The sequence below is a fragment of the Lithobates pipiens genome, unplaced genomic scaffold (genome assembly GCF_037356315.1).
Source record: "Lithobates pipiens isolate NorthernLeopardFrog02 unplaced genomic scaffold, aLitPip1_a1.2 Scaffold_18, whole genome shotgun sequence".
Lineage (NCBI taxonomy): Eukaryota > Metazoa > Chordata > Amphibia > Anura > Ranidae > Lithobates > Lithobates pipiens.
Genome location: NW_027507758.1, coordinates 460450991 through 460467438, shown reverse-complemented (window position 1 = coordinate 460467438; position 16448 = coordinate 460450991). Strand labels below are relative to the sequence as shown.

At 47.8% G+C, this 16448-nt stretch overlaps 1 protein-coding gene across 2 annotated transcripts in view; it reads left to right on the top strand.

The window, feature by feature from the left end:
* Window positions 1-16448, top strand: part of LOC143988589 (glutathione hydrolase-like YwrD proenzyme) — a 143032-nt gene that overhangs the window by 62882 nt on the left and 63702 nt on the right. For both annotated transcript variants that reach the window (XM_077488269.1, XM_077488268.1), the window contains exon 6: window positions 8095-8247. In XM_077488269.1, coding sequence (XP_077344395.1) covers window positions 8095-8247 — 153 coding nt within the window. The remainder of the gene's footprint in view (window positions 1-8094; window positions 8248-16448) is intronic.

Below are 16448 nucleotides of genomic sequence, written 5' to 3'. Positions count from 1 at the left end.
ATTCACTCTGTAGCTTGCATTGTTATGAGCACTGATCAGCAGTCTCATTGAGTGACTCATTAGTCTCAAGACAAGCGTACCATGCTGAGAAGAACTTCTTATCAGCCTACCTTGATCCCACACACTGTGCATTATTGATAATCAAATGTAGGTAAGCCTTATCTTGCACTCAACACTGAAATCCTCACCCACAATTTGTAACTGATAATATAGGTCACAATATAGTTTATAGGGCAGGAAACACCTCTTTCATCACTTTTTACAACAAACTCCAGTACAAGTCATAAATGTTATCGGTATCAAGATTCTGCTGATAGATGTAACTGTTAAATCCACCTTACTAATGTATTACAATTCTCTGACATATATGTTTAGGATGTCGCGTTCTTCAAATTAGAGTTTGAAACCTAATGCTGTCCATACATGTGTAGCACTGACCCTCGAAGGAGCTGCTGGTTTTATTGGGTTTACCATTACCTTCTTGACCTCTTCTTCTCCGTAAAGGGGTTCCCGTGGAAGATGGTCCAAAGAAATGTGGAAACTGACACTGAATCTTCTTTTGGGTTATTTATTTGAACCAGAAACAGTCTTTAGACAAGGGTAGAGGGTTAGGATTAAGCTCAGGTACTTTAGACTGCAAAAATGGACAGTCTCTTGTAGGAAAAATCTAGAGAATAGTGACTGTTTCACAGCTGGATTTTACAACCCCCGGATAATCCTCCTCTCACTAGGCCTAGCAGCTGGTAGGGTGTTAAAGCGGGAGTAAACCCTGTTTCAAAAAACACTTACATTCCCGGCATGCCGGAAATGCTAACTTTCACATTGGTTGTGCTCTCAACCAAACTTTTAAGCCATCCAATGGCTGGTTTCATAACTGATCACATGTGCAGCATTATGGCAGTTGAAGAATCATTAGAGGCCAAGATGGCAGCTTCCTTGACTGAAAACGATAGAAGGGTTTACTTCCACTTTAAGCAAAGTCTTTGCCACAGACTTGAGTGTAGAATATTTGAGGAAAAGTCTCTGCCACAGACTTGAGCGTTACTGAGGGACAGACAAATTCAAAGAGCTATCGCACGGTACCATTATCTCTCAGCCGATCCAGCGATACCGTATGAGTGTCGATCCATGTAGTGTCCTTTATCTAAGCCTTCAGGCTCCTTCAGAGAAGCCAGGCTTGTGCACGGCCTTCTCCTGAAGAGTCCTCCCCTGGGGTTTCTCCAGTTACTGGGCCTCTCCCTTGGATGAGGCGGTACTGGACCAGCTTTGGATCAATAGGCCCGAAGTCCATTCAGGCCTGTCCCTGCAGTTGCGCTGCCTCGGGCTAGCCAGCCCCGAGACTTGAACTGCATGGTTCCGCACCCCAGGCCAGGAGGGCCAAGGGGGCTGGTCAGGAGGACCAAAACCAAACAGACAGAAAATATTCTCTCCACATAGCAGAACAGAACCCCCCGAAGCATGTGATGTCAGCACCTTAAATACCACCTCCCAGAATGCACAGCAGGAGAACACTCCCACTGGGCTGGTTCTGAAAGAACAGTGGCATTCAATACACCCAGCTAGACTGTTCTCAACCTTGCCGGTGGTGACAGTGACACCTGCGGTCAAGGAGAACCCAGTGCAACCCAGCTAGACTGGTACTGAAACCATACATTTTGAAAATTAGCCCCAAAATCCAACACTGATTTCAGGAAAATTAACTTTGAAAAATCAATAGCGCCTGCACATCAGGAGCCAGTGCTACACATGCATAGCACGACAAACTTCTCCATCCACACTGTTTAGCCCCTACCAGCTATTGTATTCTGACTGCCAATATCTTCAATTGTCAGAATACAGGAACAGTGGCTGCATCTGATTGGGTGCAATAGCTGTTTGGCCGACAATTTTTCACTTGCTTCCTTTAATAAAAGTCCATTTTATGAAGCCCAGTGGCGCCAACAGGTGTATTCGTCCTGAACTGGCCAAAATTCAAGCTGTGTATGGCAACCTTAACATTGGCTTCACAGCCATATGCTTTGGTAGTGCCTGCATTACCATAATTTTCAGTGGGTCACCATGCACATATCAAGTTGCGATTCAATCAATTTTGAATGTACATTGACACACCTGCATTATAGTACATCATTGTAAAATGTACTGTGTGTTGTGTAACATCGTAAAAATTGTGCATTTTCTGATCTCTTGTGTTATATTGGCAGGCCTTAATGCAATGCTTGTAAATGTGACATAATGTAGGGTAATGAAATGTAGTCAACTGGAAAGATTTAAATGGGGCCTTACTCTAAGCAGGTCTCTTTGTAGTTTTGGATAGACTATGGAAAACTTAGAACTTCTGTCAGGTGCTTCTTCCTCTCTGCCCACCCTGGTGACCATTCAGGAAATTAATTGCCCAAAGAGTACAGAATGGACCAGAATCAGTCTCTAGAGCACTATTTCAGCCCAGGAAGATGATACTGATGGGATGGAAGTCAACTTTGCCACCCAACACAGCCACCTGGATAGCCCACATGGGGAATACTCTCATTATGGAAAAGTGTGTGTGTGTGTATATGTATATGTGTGTGTGTGTGTGTGTGTGTGTGTGTGTATATATGTATATGTATGTATATGTGTGTATATATATATATATATATATATATATATATATATATATATATATATATATATATATATAATATTGTGGTAGTACGGAATCTCCAATCCTGGGACCGGGTTTTGGGAACAGCCAGAAGTCTGGCTGCATGATTGCACAGGTGGGTCTTGGGCTTAAAACAAAGCCAACACCATGGTTCTGGGCTCCACCCTCCCGAGGAGTCCAGGCATGTAAGGGAGAAGAAGTGTGCATGTCTGCACAGGTCGGTCTGTCAGAGCAGACAGAGGGTCCAAGCTTGTGGGCTGAAAGAGAAGCTGTTAAAGAGTGCTGAGGTACTGGGTGTACGGGAACTCTGTTAAAGAGCCAAGAGGGCTGCAGCAGAAGTCTGAGCAGCAGTGCTGCTAAAGAGAGCCAGGTGGCTTGGTATTTTTGGTTCTACATACATTACTGCTGTGGAAAGCTGAAACCCCTGTGTGGGCAACTATTTTGTTATCTGACTTTTCTTTCTTTAATAAAAGTGGGCCTACGAGCCCTTAAACGACATCTGGTGTGGATCCAGCTCACTGGTAAGCTCTACCTTTAAGCTAAAATAACCCCCAAATATTACAAGTGGTGTTCGAATGCGGGCATTAGATGGTGGAATCCGGGTCCTTGCTCCACAGTAAGTTCAAGTCAGGAACTATTGGCTGTGTGTGGAAGTGCAGCCAGGCAAAAGGCATTGCGTGTTGCAGGTGGTGTACCTGTGAATGAAAAGTCAAATTTTTTATTTATTTTTTCTCTTGCTATGAACTGTGTTTGTGTGCATGAGACAGCACAATCAGTGTGTGCAATGTGCAGGTGAGGAAAGCTTGCATTAAGAGAAAAGCAACTTGCTTTAAAAGAGACCCTTTCATTTTCCTGGACTGTTTAAAGTTGTTCTGGAGTCTCTAAGTATGGGGCGGTCAAAGCTCTTAAAAGAAGCCAGGTTTGCTGAAATGAGAGACAGAGCTCTGTGGTTGGAGGGGTTGTTACCGCCTGAACGAGCCCCATACATACCTGATCAGAGTTTATCAAGGAGAAAAATGGCTGGGGTTGTCCCTAGCAACACTGGTGCAATGAGTGCACAGGTGACTGCTGTTATGGAGAGTCCACCAGCATTTGAATCTGCAGTGGATTGGTGCAAGCGGCATTTAGCAGCACTGGACCAAGCTACAGAGGAAAGGAAGCCAACCCTCAGTGCAAGGGAAAAGCCGCTGGATGTCCATAACTGGAAGAGGGCGGTTGTTGCCCCTGGCAAAGCTGCTGCAGTTAAAACAACAGCTATTGTGAAAGATGTGAATGTGTCACAGCATGAGATGGGATCCAGCAGAGAGAAGCCCATGCGATATGCAAGGAGAGAGGCTGATCAAAGGCTTAGGATGAGAGTGGTTGCCCATAGCAACGCAAAGGAAGCCAATCGGGCTGTCTCTGTACCATGGGCTATGTCTAATAAGGATCGTGGAAAGTGGCTTAAGGAGGAGCCAGTTTATTATGTTGGAGAGAGCCAGCAAAGTTCTGCTGGGAGAGTGCGGTCTCCCATGGCAACCGGAGTGAAATTTATGCCTGAAAGGAGCTGCAGTAGAGGTTTGGTTCAGCGTCCCCACAAAGAGGCCTGTGCATTCCGGCCAGCTGGGAATCGCCAGGAGAGAATCGCTTTTGGAAAAAATCGTCCAGTACCATGCCTGGAATGTGGCCAGCTGGGGCATGGCATGTTTTCTTGCCCTAGGTTGTGGAATACGGCTGGAGATAATGTTGCTGAGAAAGTTTTGTCTGTAGGCCCAGATTCCGGTGAAAATATGTTTGCAGTCACCCCTAGCAACAAGAAGTTTCCTGTTGTGCCTGCAGGGGGTGCTAAACGGTGGGAGATGCCTGCTGTGGTTTCATCCCATGGCCACCAGGAGGAGTTGGCCAGTAAAAGTGCAGCAGAGGACTGGTGCATAAGACGACGTACTCAAATGAAGATGGTGACCCCAACTACTGCGGTGGGTAAGACTGTCTTTAATGAAATGATGGCTGGAACTGCTGATTTCATGTATAAAAGGACTGGTTACAAGACTGTCCATGATGATGTGAGAGTGACCCCAGTTAGTGGGGCCACTGAATGTGCACTTGAGAATGACTTTTCCCTATATAGTGGGAATGCAAGGGTTAAAATCCACATAGAACCTGTGTTGATGTCTAAAAGTGTTGTGTCTAATGACTATCAGGCTCAAGTTGACCATGGGCTAGGACAGCCTACAAATGTGAAAAATGCTATAAGTGTTACTGTTAATGAAAAGTTTAATGCTGTTGGGAAAACTTTTGCTCTGAAAGAACCTGGGGTTATCAAAAATGGGCGGTTGCCTGTAGCAACTGGTGGTAAGACAGCACAGTTGTCCACAGGAATCTCCAGGGAACTTCATGTATTGGAGTCAGAGGTTGCCCTAGACAACTGCGATGTCACTCTGGTGGGACAGAATGGAACTGTAATGTGTAATGGTAATGTGTTAGTGCAAGCTGCTAGTACTAAAAATGTGCAGGTAAATGGTGGATTAACACAACCTGTGAAAAATGCAAAGGTGTGTGAGGCTTATGAAATGCAAGCTGAGCAAGGTGGTGAATATGGTGTATTGCAACCTGTGCTACCACAGTCTGACATGATTTACAATGACTGGTGTAATGAGTCTGCAACTAAGCCAGTCTGTTCTTATGTGTCTCCCTGGGCAGATGGATCGGTGCTGAGGAGTACCGATGAAGGGAGCGCACATACAACAGATTGGGATAGTTGGAGCAAAAATCTTATCTCCCTGATAGATAAGGCTTTTATGCACAAAGATAAGGTGGACACGGTTTCTGCTGGGCCAGCAGGAGGGGCTGCAGAACAGCTTGTACCTGAGGGCGCGGTGGCTGCTGCAGGGATTAACCCTGGTGAGCAGGATGAACCAAATAAGGGCACAGCAGAGACATTGTCCGTGACCCACAAAACTGAGGTTGACATGGAGTGTCAACGTGACGTCACTGGTAATGTTCTGGAGCAGTTCACTGATGCTGAGCCTGAGAAGTTGGGTATGAGTCCAGCAATTGGCAGCGCTCTGGTGGAGCACCAGGCTGTGTTTACCTCCAGCCGGGAGGAGGTTCCGTTAACCGTCGCAACTTTTCAAGTCTCAGCAAGTGAGTCTCTCTGCATCCCCAGTGTCATGAAAATCCCCAGGAAGGACTTAGGTCTGGAGTCAAGGGCCTGGTTATTTACCAAAGCATTAAAAGAGATGCTTGAACTTTGGGATGTACAGCCAATCTATACTAGTGTGTCTCCTCCACAGTCTGATGGGCTGGTACTGCGCAGTACCACTAGGTGGAGCACTGTATGGCAGGCTGTACAGAGCAAAGTAAAACGGGACAGGAATGGTTTATTCCTAAATTTGCTAATTTTGTTAAAAGTTGCTGCTATGTATGCTGCTGGACTACGTGCAGAAGAAATATTTGAGACAGACTTTGGAGAAGTTGTAAATAAGCCTAAAATGTCTGTGGATTCACCTCCTAACAGCCAGATGGGAAGCATTTCTGCTGCTATGGTTCAGGGTGGTGCTGGTCAGTTATCGATTAAGGGCGCGTTTACTGCACCGGTAGAAAAACCACATGAGATGGAAGGGCCAAGTGTGAACCTGAAAGCAGCAGAGATCCTGACCAGGGCTCAAACAAAGGTGGTTAAAGAGACTGGGGTCCCCAGTCCAGTGCTTGGTTTAGGTGACAAACCTAATAAGGTCCCCGGGACAGGGGAATGGGCAAGGAGCGTGGTAAAAATTGTATGTGGATCAGACGAGAGCTTGCCTGTTCCGGTGGATAAAAATACAGATGGCATCAGAACGGGTCAAGTGATAGGACAGCTGCCTGCAGAGTGGGTGAACCCAGGGGAGGTGGCGTCCTGTGAGGTTCCTGTGGGTGATGGCGGCCCTCCAGTATGTGTGCCCTCTGCAGACTCTGCCCTAGCAAATTTTGAAAAAAAAGGCATTGGTGACATGTGCAACATTGAGAGGTCTAATGTTGGTTTGAATATGTCTGTCAATGATGAACCAAATAATGTGTTAATGGTACATGATAATGTGGTGTCCAAAGGTACAGGTAAACCTGGTAATCAGTTAGTGACTGCTGCGTCAGGTACCAGAAATAAGAGGTGGGTTTCCGTTCTAAACACTATAGAAATGGGCCCCCTACAGTCTCAGAACAGTGCTGCTGAGAGAGTTTTGGGGAAACCTGGGAAACTGAAGCGTGGAGGCAGAAGGGTTGGTAGAAAGACCAACGGGAACCCATTTAGATTTCAGGAGAGGAAGTGCTTATGGAAATTCATTCGGAAGAAAAGTTGGGAAGGTCGCATCAAAGCTCATAGCAGAGTGACAGTAAGGCTTAGAGGGAGACACCAAAGGAGGCATTGGGTGGAGTTCCCCGTTAGGAGAAGCGAGGTTGGACAGGAGGGTACTTCTGTAAATGGTATCTGGCACAGAGGTGCCAAAAGTAACTTGGGTGTTCCGCCCTCGGGGTCGAAACAAAGGGGGGGGATATGTGGTAGTACGGAATCTCCAATCCTGGGACCGGGTTTTGGGAACAGCCAGAAGTCTGGCTGCATGATTGCACAGGTGGGTCTTGGGCTTAAAACAAAGCCAACACCATGGTTCTGGGCTCCACCCTCCCGAGGAGTCCAGGCATGTAAGGGAGAAGAAGTGTGCATGTCTGCACAGGTCGGTCTGTCAGAGCAGACAGAGGGTCCAAGCTTGTGGGCTGAAAGAGAAGCTGTTAAAGAGTGCTGAGGTACTGGGTGTACGGGAACTCTGTTAAAGAGCCAAGAGGGCTGCAGCAGAAGTCTGAGCAGCAGTGCTGCTAAAGAGAGCCAGGTGGCTTGGTATTTTTGGTTCTACATACATTACTGCTGTGGAAAGCTGAAACCCCTGTGTGGGCAACTATTTTGTTATCTGACTTTTCTTTCTTTAATAAAAGTGGGCCTACGAGCCCTTAAACGACATCTGGTGTGGATCCAGCTCACTGGTAAGCTCTACCTTTAAGCTAAAATAACCCCCAAATATTACTATATATATATATATATATATATCTCCGCACAGGAGAAGCCCGGGCAGGTTTGAAAGAATATGGTCCAAATGGTTGGATACTCCCGGTCTGAGCCCCAGGGAGCTAGTGATGTCCAGAATTTTACAATGTCCATAAAAGTGACCTTTTTATATGCGTTGACCCTAGAAATTCAATGTTGTAGTGCTACTTAGGCATTCCTTTGCTGTATATTTGTGGAGTGTAATCTGACAGTTTGTGTACAATGGATATATCGCAGCAGTTTCCAATGTTCAATAAAAACCTTTTTGATTAAAAAAGAGCACAGAATGACACAACTGGCAGAAGATTTAACTCTTCCCTACTCTGTAAGGGCTATAATTGCCGCCTTTGCCATAGATTGAATGTATGCAAACCTGGTTAAATGCCCTTTTATGTACTTGCAGGCCTTATCAAAACTGGGCAAGAAAGGATTCTATGAAGGAAAGATTGCACAAGCCATTGTGGAACTGGTGCAGAGCATTGGTGGTGTGTTGGACCTTGATGACTTGTCAAGCCACATGTCTGAAACCGTACAACCAATTTCCACTACATACAAGGTAATGTTACAATAAATGCATTATATGAGAGCCACATACACAGCAATATCACAAGAGAATCTGAGATAGAAACACACAGATTGAAGTGGTGCTTTATTGGTGCAGCTGAAACACATCAACTACCAGCCTGTATATGTAGTGTCAACTGTGCTAAATATGACCATTGGTAAATCAACATAACCCTGGACACGTATTATGTTACCATATTGCCATATAACCTCTAGTGTGCATGAGGCTTTATGATCAAGCAGTAAAAGCACTGCAAAACAAACAAGCCAACATAAAAGTGGACATTCAGTCATTTTTTTCAACTTTACATTTTCCATCTTCTGCCCTTGTCTTACCTTTGGCTGCATTCGTTTCTTTTTTTAGGCTTTTCCCCCTCTGTTTTCATTGGTGATCTAGCCAGAATATACCTCCTGTATTAGAGTGCCTCCATTGACTCCTGCTTGAGTCAATCACAGCCTGTGAGGAGAGCAGGGAAAGGGCTGAACCGGCTTTGTCAATGGACACACAGAGCCCGCTCGGGAGCAAGCATATATGAATGCCCCCATAGAAATCTTACTATGAACAATAGGCAACGTTCTTGTGAAACAGCTATCCCATTGATCAGTCTTCAGCCCTAGTTCTCAAGTCGGTTAGCATTGAGACCAGTATAGTGGTGCACATGAGTACAGTCCCAATAAATTCTGCAAGCAGTAAATAATGCTATTAGTTAGCCAGTCCCTATGTGCTCAGTCTTTTAGCAGCAACAGGTTAATGGCAGCAGTGTCTTCTCACCAGTGCCAAGGATGTGGGAACAGGAGTCCCACTGTGCAGATGTCAGCTCACTACTGGATCTGCCTGGAGCGATTCCGGTCCTCAACACACGGCTGCAGACTTGCAGTAGGTTAATGTGCACACAGGAGCAGCAATGTGCACACCTCAGTCTTTTTATGGCCATCTTTAGATATATGTAGCCAGACATTCACATTTTCCTAACAAACAGGAAACCTTGTGGAATCCCTGTACTCCTGGTCATCTCAGGATCTCAGTTTTAAAGCGGAGGTCCACAATAAAGTGGACCTTCCGCTCATTGGAATCCTCCCCCCCTCCGGCGCCACAATTGGCACCTTTCAGGGGGGAGGGGGGTGCAGGTACCTGTACAGTACAGGTATCTGCACCCACTTCCGGTGTAGATTCTGCAGAAGGTACGCCCCTTTCTGCAGAATCTACGCCCCTTTCCGAAAGTCCCCCGTGCCTGCTGGGAAACACATGGATCCCAGAGACAGCGGGGACCATCCTTATTGCGCATGCGCAGTAGGGAACCGGGAAATGAAGCCAAATGAAGATTCCCATACCCAAGATGGCGGCAGCAGCACCTGAGAGATGATCGAGAGATCGGCTTCGGGTGCTGACATCGCGGGCGCGCTGGGCGGGTAAGTGTCACTATTTTAAAAGTCAGCAGCTGCAGTATTTGTAGCTGCTGGCTTTAAAAAAAAAAAAAAAACGGCGGACTCCCGCTTTAAGATGCAGAGTTTTGTCAAGAATCCCTGCTCTAAGTGACATCAATGACCTAATGAAGTATATTGCTTGGTTACTGAGAAGCATAGTCCCAAACTTTTTGAATTCGAATTTGAAAACTATTTGTATTACAAAAGTATTCAAAGACATTTCAAATTTCGTCTGAATTTTTTTTTGTTATTTCGATTTCGGTTACGTCCAAATTTCCCGTAGAACGAAAATTCTTCAGAATTTCAATTTCGAACTAAACGTACTGCACATGTCCAATACAGGACTGATTTGAGTGCTGTAGAGATGGTGGTTCTTCTGGAAGGTTCTCCTCTCTCCACAGAGAAAGGCTGGAGCTCTCTCCAGTTACCATTGGGTTCTTGGTCACCTGCCTGACTAAAGCCCGTCATCTGATTGCTCAGTTTGGTTGCAGAGTCCTGGTGTTTCCAAATGTTTTCCCTTGTGAGAGCCTGTGTCATTCCTGGCAGTAGTCAGTGAGGGGTGTGGGGCTGTGGGTGGGCTAAGCGGCACCTGCTACATATGTAACACTAGTAAAGACAGGACAGGCAGCATTTAAACCATAGTTTAAACCATAGTTTTTCCTTCTTGAATTGCTGATTTGAAGGTTGAAAATATCAAGACCAATGTTGTCGCCTCCCAGATACCTATGATGCACAACAAATCCTGCAAACAAATTTGGAAACTTGGGAATTCAATTTCCTTTTTAAATGTTCCAGGCTTAACTCTGGGATCTGATAAACCTTAACTAAATGTGGGACAATTTCCGACCCACACTATGACCACATCAGTAAAGATGACACCCACTATATGAAGGTGTCACAGATTATCCAAACCAATGCAGGGGGTAAACTTGGAGGATGTGGACAGAGGGAGAAGAGAGCAGTCAGTTAAAGGTTCAGCAGCATCATCTGATTTTTCCCAGGAAACTGTCAAAAGCCCGTGGCATCCAGATGCAGAAGAAGCTGGCAGATTCACTGTTGATGCTGCTGGCGGTGAGGGAGATGTAGTTGAGGATGGGGGCACTGTAAATTGGAAGATTCAAAGTTGGAAGTGCTACTAAAATCCTTGCAAAGCCTAATGCAAAGAATGAAGCAGAATTAGATCCACACTATGGGTTAATTACTGTAGCGTCTTGTTGCAAGTGTACTGGCAATCCTAGCTGAACTGCTGAGGTTGGACTGTTTGGGGAGGCAGTGATAGAGAAAGTAAGGATCACTTTGAAAGGTTGCCTGGTCTCAAGTTTCCACCCTGCTGGGAGCAGAGCAGTGCCAGCAACTTCAGGGGTGGCAATCAAAGGACCAGTGCAAGCAGAGGAAATGGCAGGTCTGTTTGATAGTGCTCTGAGCTTATAGAGTGAGTCGCATGCTATGCCATATGCTGAAGGGTGCAGCAGTCATGGCTTTGCTTGTAATGGGAATATCCCAGGTGGCTGCAAGTAGACTAGGGACATGGAGGGACATGGAGTGTTACACGTAGTGATGTTTGCTCCAGTGGCTCTAGCAGAAGGTGTCCTTTTGGCAGGCCTGCCAGAAGCAAAGGAACGACTAAGTATAGATGACAAATGGGCCGCTCTACTTCCAGGCTTGGCTCTTCCAGGGCCAGCAGACAAAAAGCAGAGAAAGGGGAGCACCAGAGGAGGGGTTCCCATGGGTCAGGAGAAGCAGAGACCAGTTGGCGCTCTCCAATTGCTCCTTAATCCTGGAAATAATTGTCTCAGTGTTCAGCAGCAGAACAGGAATGCTGGGAAAGGAAGTCCAAATCTGAGGGCTGAAGGTCAGGTCAGAGGTGCATACTGGAGTTTAGGCCCAATCCCCTTTATCCAATTCTCTGGTAGCCAGTAGGGATGAGCTTCGTGTTCGAGTCGAACATACGTTCGACTCGAACATCGGCTGTTAGCCCGTTCGGCGAATTCCGAACGTTATGGGCCGTTCGCGCCAAATTCGTGTGGCGCTCACGGCCCACAATGCACTGCGATGGCGCAGTGCATTGCTGGCTCATGATTGGCCAAGCATGCACTGTGACCCCGCATGCTTGGCCAATCACAGCGCCGGCAGCGAGGAGAGCCATGATTGGCCACAGGCAGGATGCCTGTGGCCAATCATAGCTCAGGCTGTGTAGTACACGCCCCACACTATATAAGGCCGCCAGCGCAGCGGCCTTGTGTAGTGTGTTGGTGTCTGAAGCAGTTAGTGGGTGTTCGGTGTACCTTCAACACAGTATACACCGATCGTTATCGGCCGATTTTTCGATATTGCTCTTCTGTAGTGGTTGTCTGCGTGCCCTGACTGCAGTATACACCGCTATATTCACCTCGCCTATATAGCTAGCGATATATCTATCTTTTATAATAGAGCTTGCAGTAAGTGTTAGGAGCTTGTGCGTGCTGTCTGCATGCTCTGTACCCAGTACACACCGCTATATCCACCTACATAGCTCTTCTCTATTTGAGCCATCTGCCATCTGCAGGAGTTATTGGAAGTTGTGTGTGCCTCCAGCACAGCACAGTATACATCTGTATTTACCCTTTATTGCTGGTGTTCTATAATAAAGGCATCTGCAGGAGTTAGTGGGTGTTGTGTGCCTCCAGCACAATATACACTACCCAATTGCTGTTTTACCCAACTCCCTTCAGGCCATTACCATGTCTGGAAGGCCAGCAAAGAGAGGCAGACAGGCGCGAGCTGATCAAAGAGGGCAAGCAGGCTCTGTGTCTAGAGAACAGTGCTGGTCCTGGACGCGGTGCATCGTCATCAGCACGTGGCCATGGGACACGCTTGTCCTTCTTTTCGGCAGCTGGACATGTTGAGCCGCAACATGCCAACGACTTGGTAGAGTGGATGACCAAGCCCTCTTCATCCTCCTCATCCTCTCTCACCCAGTCTCAGGGTACTAGCAAAGCAGCTGCCAACGCATCGTCTTCTTCACTCCTCTCAATGTCATCATCAGTGACTCCTTCCCTAGACCCACCACGTCCTCCTGAGGAGTATCCTGAACTCTTTGAGCACAGTGTTGGGTACATTTTCCAGGAGGATGCCCAGTGTTTTGTAGGCTCTTATGATGACACTCAGCTAGAGGAGGGCAGTAGCGTGAATGCAGAGAGAGGGGATGCTCAAAAAGGACAGCAATCTGGCAGTCATGTTCCACAAGCTGCAGCATACTGCCAGGTTTGCTACAGCGATGAAGAGGGAGGGGATGATGAGGGCACTGACTCCACGTGGGTGCCTGGTAGGAGAGAGGAGGAGGAGGCACATGTCCAATGAGGCAGGATGCCCTCCAGGGGCCAGCTTAGGGGCAGCGCACCGACTGAATCACACCGCAGAGCTCCGCCTGTGCAGGGCGCTGCCTCTGCGCGTTATTCTAAAAGTTCTTTGGTGTGGGCCTTTTTTGAGATGAGTGCATCAGATCGCACCGCTGCTATTTGCAACATATGTCTCAAGCGTATCTTGCGTGGCCAAAACATCAGCCGCTTGGGCACCACATGCTTGACCAGACATATGTTGACCTGCCATGCAGCTCGTTGGCAAGCGTACCTCAAAGACCCACACCAAAGAACAAAGCGGACCTCTCCTTGCTCCTCATCAGCTGGCATCTCCAACCCCACTAGACCTTCAGTCCTCTCTGAAACCTGCTCTGAGAGGAATGAAGGTGTAGAATTAGGTATGTCACAGCCAAGTGCTTTCCGGGCACTCTGCTAGCAGTACACCCACGTCCGATTATAGCAGGCAAATGTCCCTGCCCCAGCTGCTGGACCGGCGAAAGAAGTTCACTCCCAGCCATCCACATGCCCAGCGGTTGAATGCTAGCTTGGCTAAATTGCTAGCACTTCAACTGCTGCCTTTTCAGTTGGTAGACTCGGCCCCCTTCCGTGAGTTTGTACAATGTGCGGTTCCTCAGTGGCAGGTCCCCAAACGCCACTTTTTCTCACGGAAGGCAATTCCGGCTCTCTACCGGCATGTGGAAGGCAATGTCCTTGCCTCGCTGGACAGGGCGGTCAGCGGTAAGGTGCATATTACCGCTGACTCGTGGTCCAGCAGGCATGGACAGGGACGTTACCTGTCTTTCACGGCCCATGGGGTCACTCTTCTGGCAGCTGGGAAGGATGCAGGACAAGGTGCAGTAGTGTTGGAGGTTGTTCCGCCATCGCGCCTCCAAAATGCTACTATTGGTTGTGACACACCTCTCTCCTCCACCCCCTCCTCTTCTTCTTCCTCCATGGCCTCTTCCAGTGCTCTGTCCTCAGAACCAGCGGTGCTCCGTAGGCGTTCCAGGGGCTACGCAAGTACGCAGGCAAAACGATGCCATGCCGTGCTTGCGCTGGTTTGTTTGGGGGACAGGAGCCACACTGGGGCGGATGCTTTGTCAGCTCTGCAGGGGCAGGCCGAGAGGTGGTTGACGCCACGCCAGCTTAAGCCAGGAATGGTGGTTTGCGACAATGGCACCAACCTCCTCTCCGCTCTCCGACAGGGACAACTGACCCATGTGCCTTGTGTAGCTCACGTCCTTAGCCTGGTGGTGCAGCGGTTCTTGGGCAGGTACCCAGGCTTACAGGATGTCCTGAAGCAGGCCAGGAAAGTCTGTGTGCATTTCCACCGATCATTTAATGCCTGTGCTCGGCTGGCTGAGCTCCAAAAGGAGTTGAACCTGCCCAAGAACCGCCTTATATGTGACATGCCCACCAGGTGGAACTCAACGTTGGCCATGCTGCAGCGGCTGCACACGCAGCAGAGGGCCATCAATGAGTACCTGTGCGACTACGGCACCAGGACAAGGTCAGGGAAGCTTGATTTTTTTTCTCACCACGCCAGTGGGGCATGATCAGGGATGCATGCACTGTCCTGTCACCGTTTGTGGAGGCCACAAGGATGGTGAGCAGTGACAGTGCATGCATCAGTGACACTGTACCTCTTGTCCACCTCTTGGAGCATACGCTGCGTGGAATAATGGACAGGGCACTTGTGGCAGAACAGAGGCAGGAAGAGGAGGAGTTCCTTGCCTCTCAAGGCCCCCTTTATCCAGACAGTGTTCCTGCTGTGCCAGCCATCACACAGGAAGAGGAGGAGGATGATTGTGTCAGCATGGAGGTGGAGGCTGGCACTCAGCATCAGCAGCAGTCTTGTAGGGATGATTTACAGTCCCAAGAAACCCGTGGACTTGTACGTGGCTGGGAGGAGGTAGCTGCGGATCATGTTGTCCTTAGTGACCCAGAGGACTCCGGACCGGATGCCTCAGCTAACCTACGCTGCATGGCCTCCCTGATCCTGCAAAGCCTGCGGAAGGATCCACGTATTCTTCGGATCAAGGAGAGGGACCATTACTGGCTGGCCACTCTCCTTGATCCACGGTACAAGGGTAAGGTTGCTGACCTTATCTTGCCATCGCAGAGGGAGCAGAGGATGAGACCTCTCTGGGAGGCCTTGCAGAAAGGTCTGTGCAACGCGTTCCCAGAGACTGGGAGGTTACAAACTCCTGGTCCTGGACAACGTGTTGCTGAGGCATCAGTCAGAAGGAGCGGTGGAGAAGGTGGCCGTCTGACTGATGTTTTCAGGCAATTTTTTAGTCCGCAGCCCCAAGGTATGATCGGTTCCAGCAACCATTGCCAGCGTCTGATTTACATGGTGCAGGAATACCTAGGGGCAAGGTCAGACTTGGACACCTTTCCCACCGAAGATCCTCTGGCTTACTGGGTCTTGAGGATGGATCACTGGCCAGAGCTTGCACAGTATGCAATTGAGCTACTGGCCTGTCCTGCATCTAGCGTTCTTTCGGAACGCACCTTCAGTGCTGCTGGTGGCTTTGTTACTGATCACAGGGTGCGCCTGTCCACCGAATCAGTTGATCGACTGACCTTCATCAAAATGAATCAGTCTTGGATAACCCACAGCTACCAAGCACCTGAAGCTGATGTAACCGAATAATTTTTTTTGAAATATCACATCCCTTCAAGACTGCCTATGCTGATGCTGAGTGACTGTCCGGTTATGTTGATTGTCTATCCTCTTCCTCCTCCGCTGATATGTTGGAAGAACATTTCTGGTTCTGGGTGATGCCATCAGCCCAATTTTTCTGCCCCTGTTTAACAGGGGTGTTTAATTACAATTTTTGATGCAATGCTTTGCAGCAGGGCTAATTCCTGCAATAAAACTAGAGTATATGGGAGAGGTTGCAGTGTCGTGGCACCAGCACCAGTGCCTACGGCCCAATTTTTCTGCCCCTGTTTAACAGGGGCATTTAATTACAATTTTTGATATAATATTTCACAGAAGGGCCCGTTCCTGTGCCCACCCAGAGTAACTGTGAGGACTTATAGTGTTGTGGCACCAGCACCACAACCACCAAAGGTCAATTTTTCTACCACTGTTCAAAAATGGCATATAATTACAATTCTTGATATAATTGTTCACAGCAGGGCGCTCCAGCGCCCACCAAGAGTCACTTTGAGGGCTTACAATGTTGTGGCAAAACCAACACCTTGTTCCGCCATTTCTGCAGAGCATATAGGGCAGGCCCCTACTTTCAAACATCCAACTTACAAACATCTCCTACTTGCAAACGGAAGGAGACAACAGCAAGTGAGATGAAAAAAGATGTACGACAAAACAAATTATACAGGGGTGATAACCCTTCCCTATGTGTTCCAAAAAGCTTAAAAATAGTTTTTTTGACTGGAGCTACACTTTAAAAATGTACCA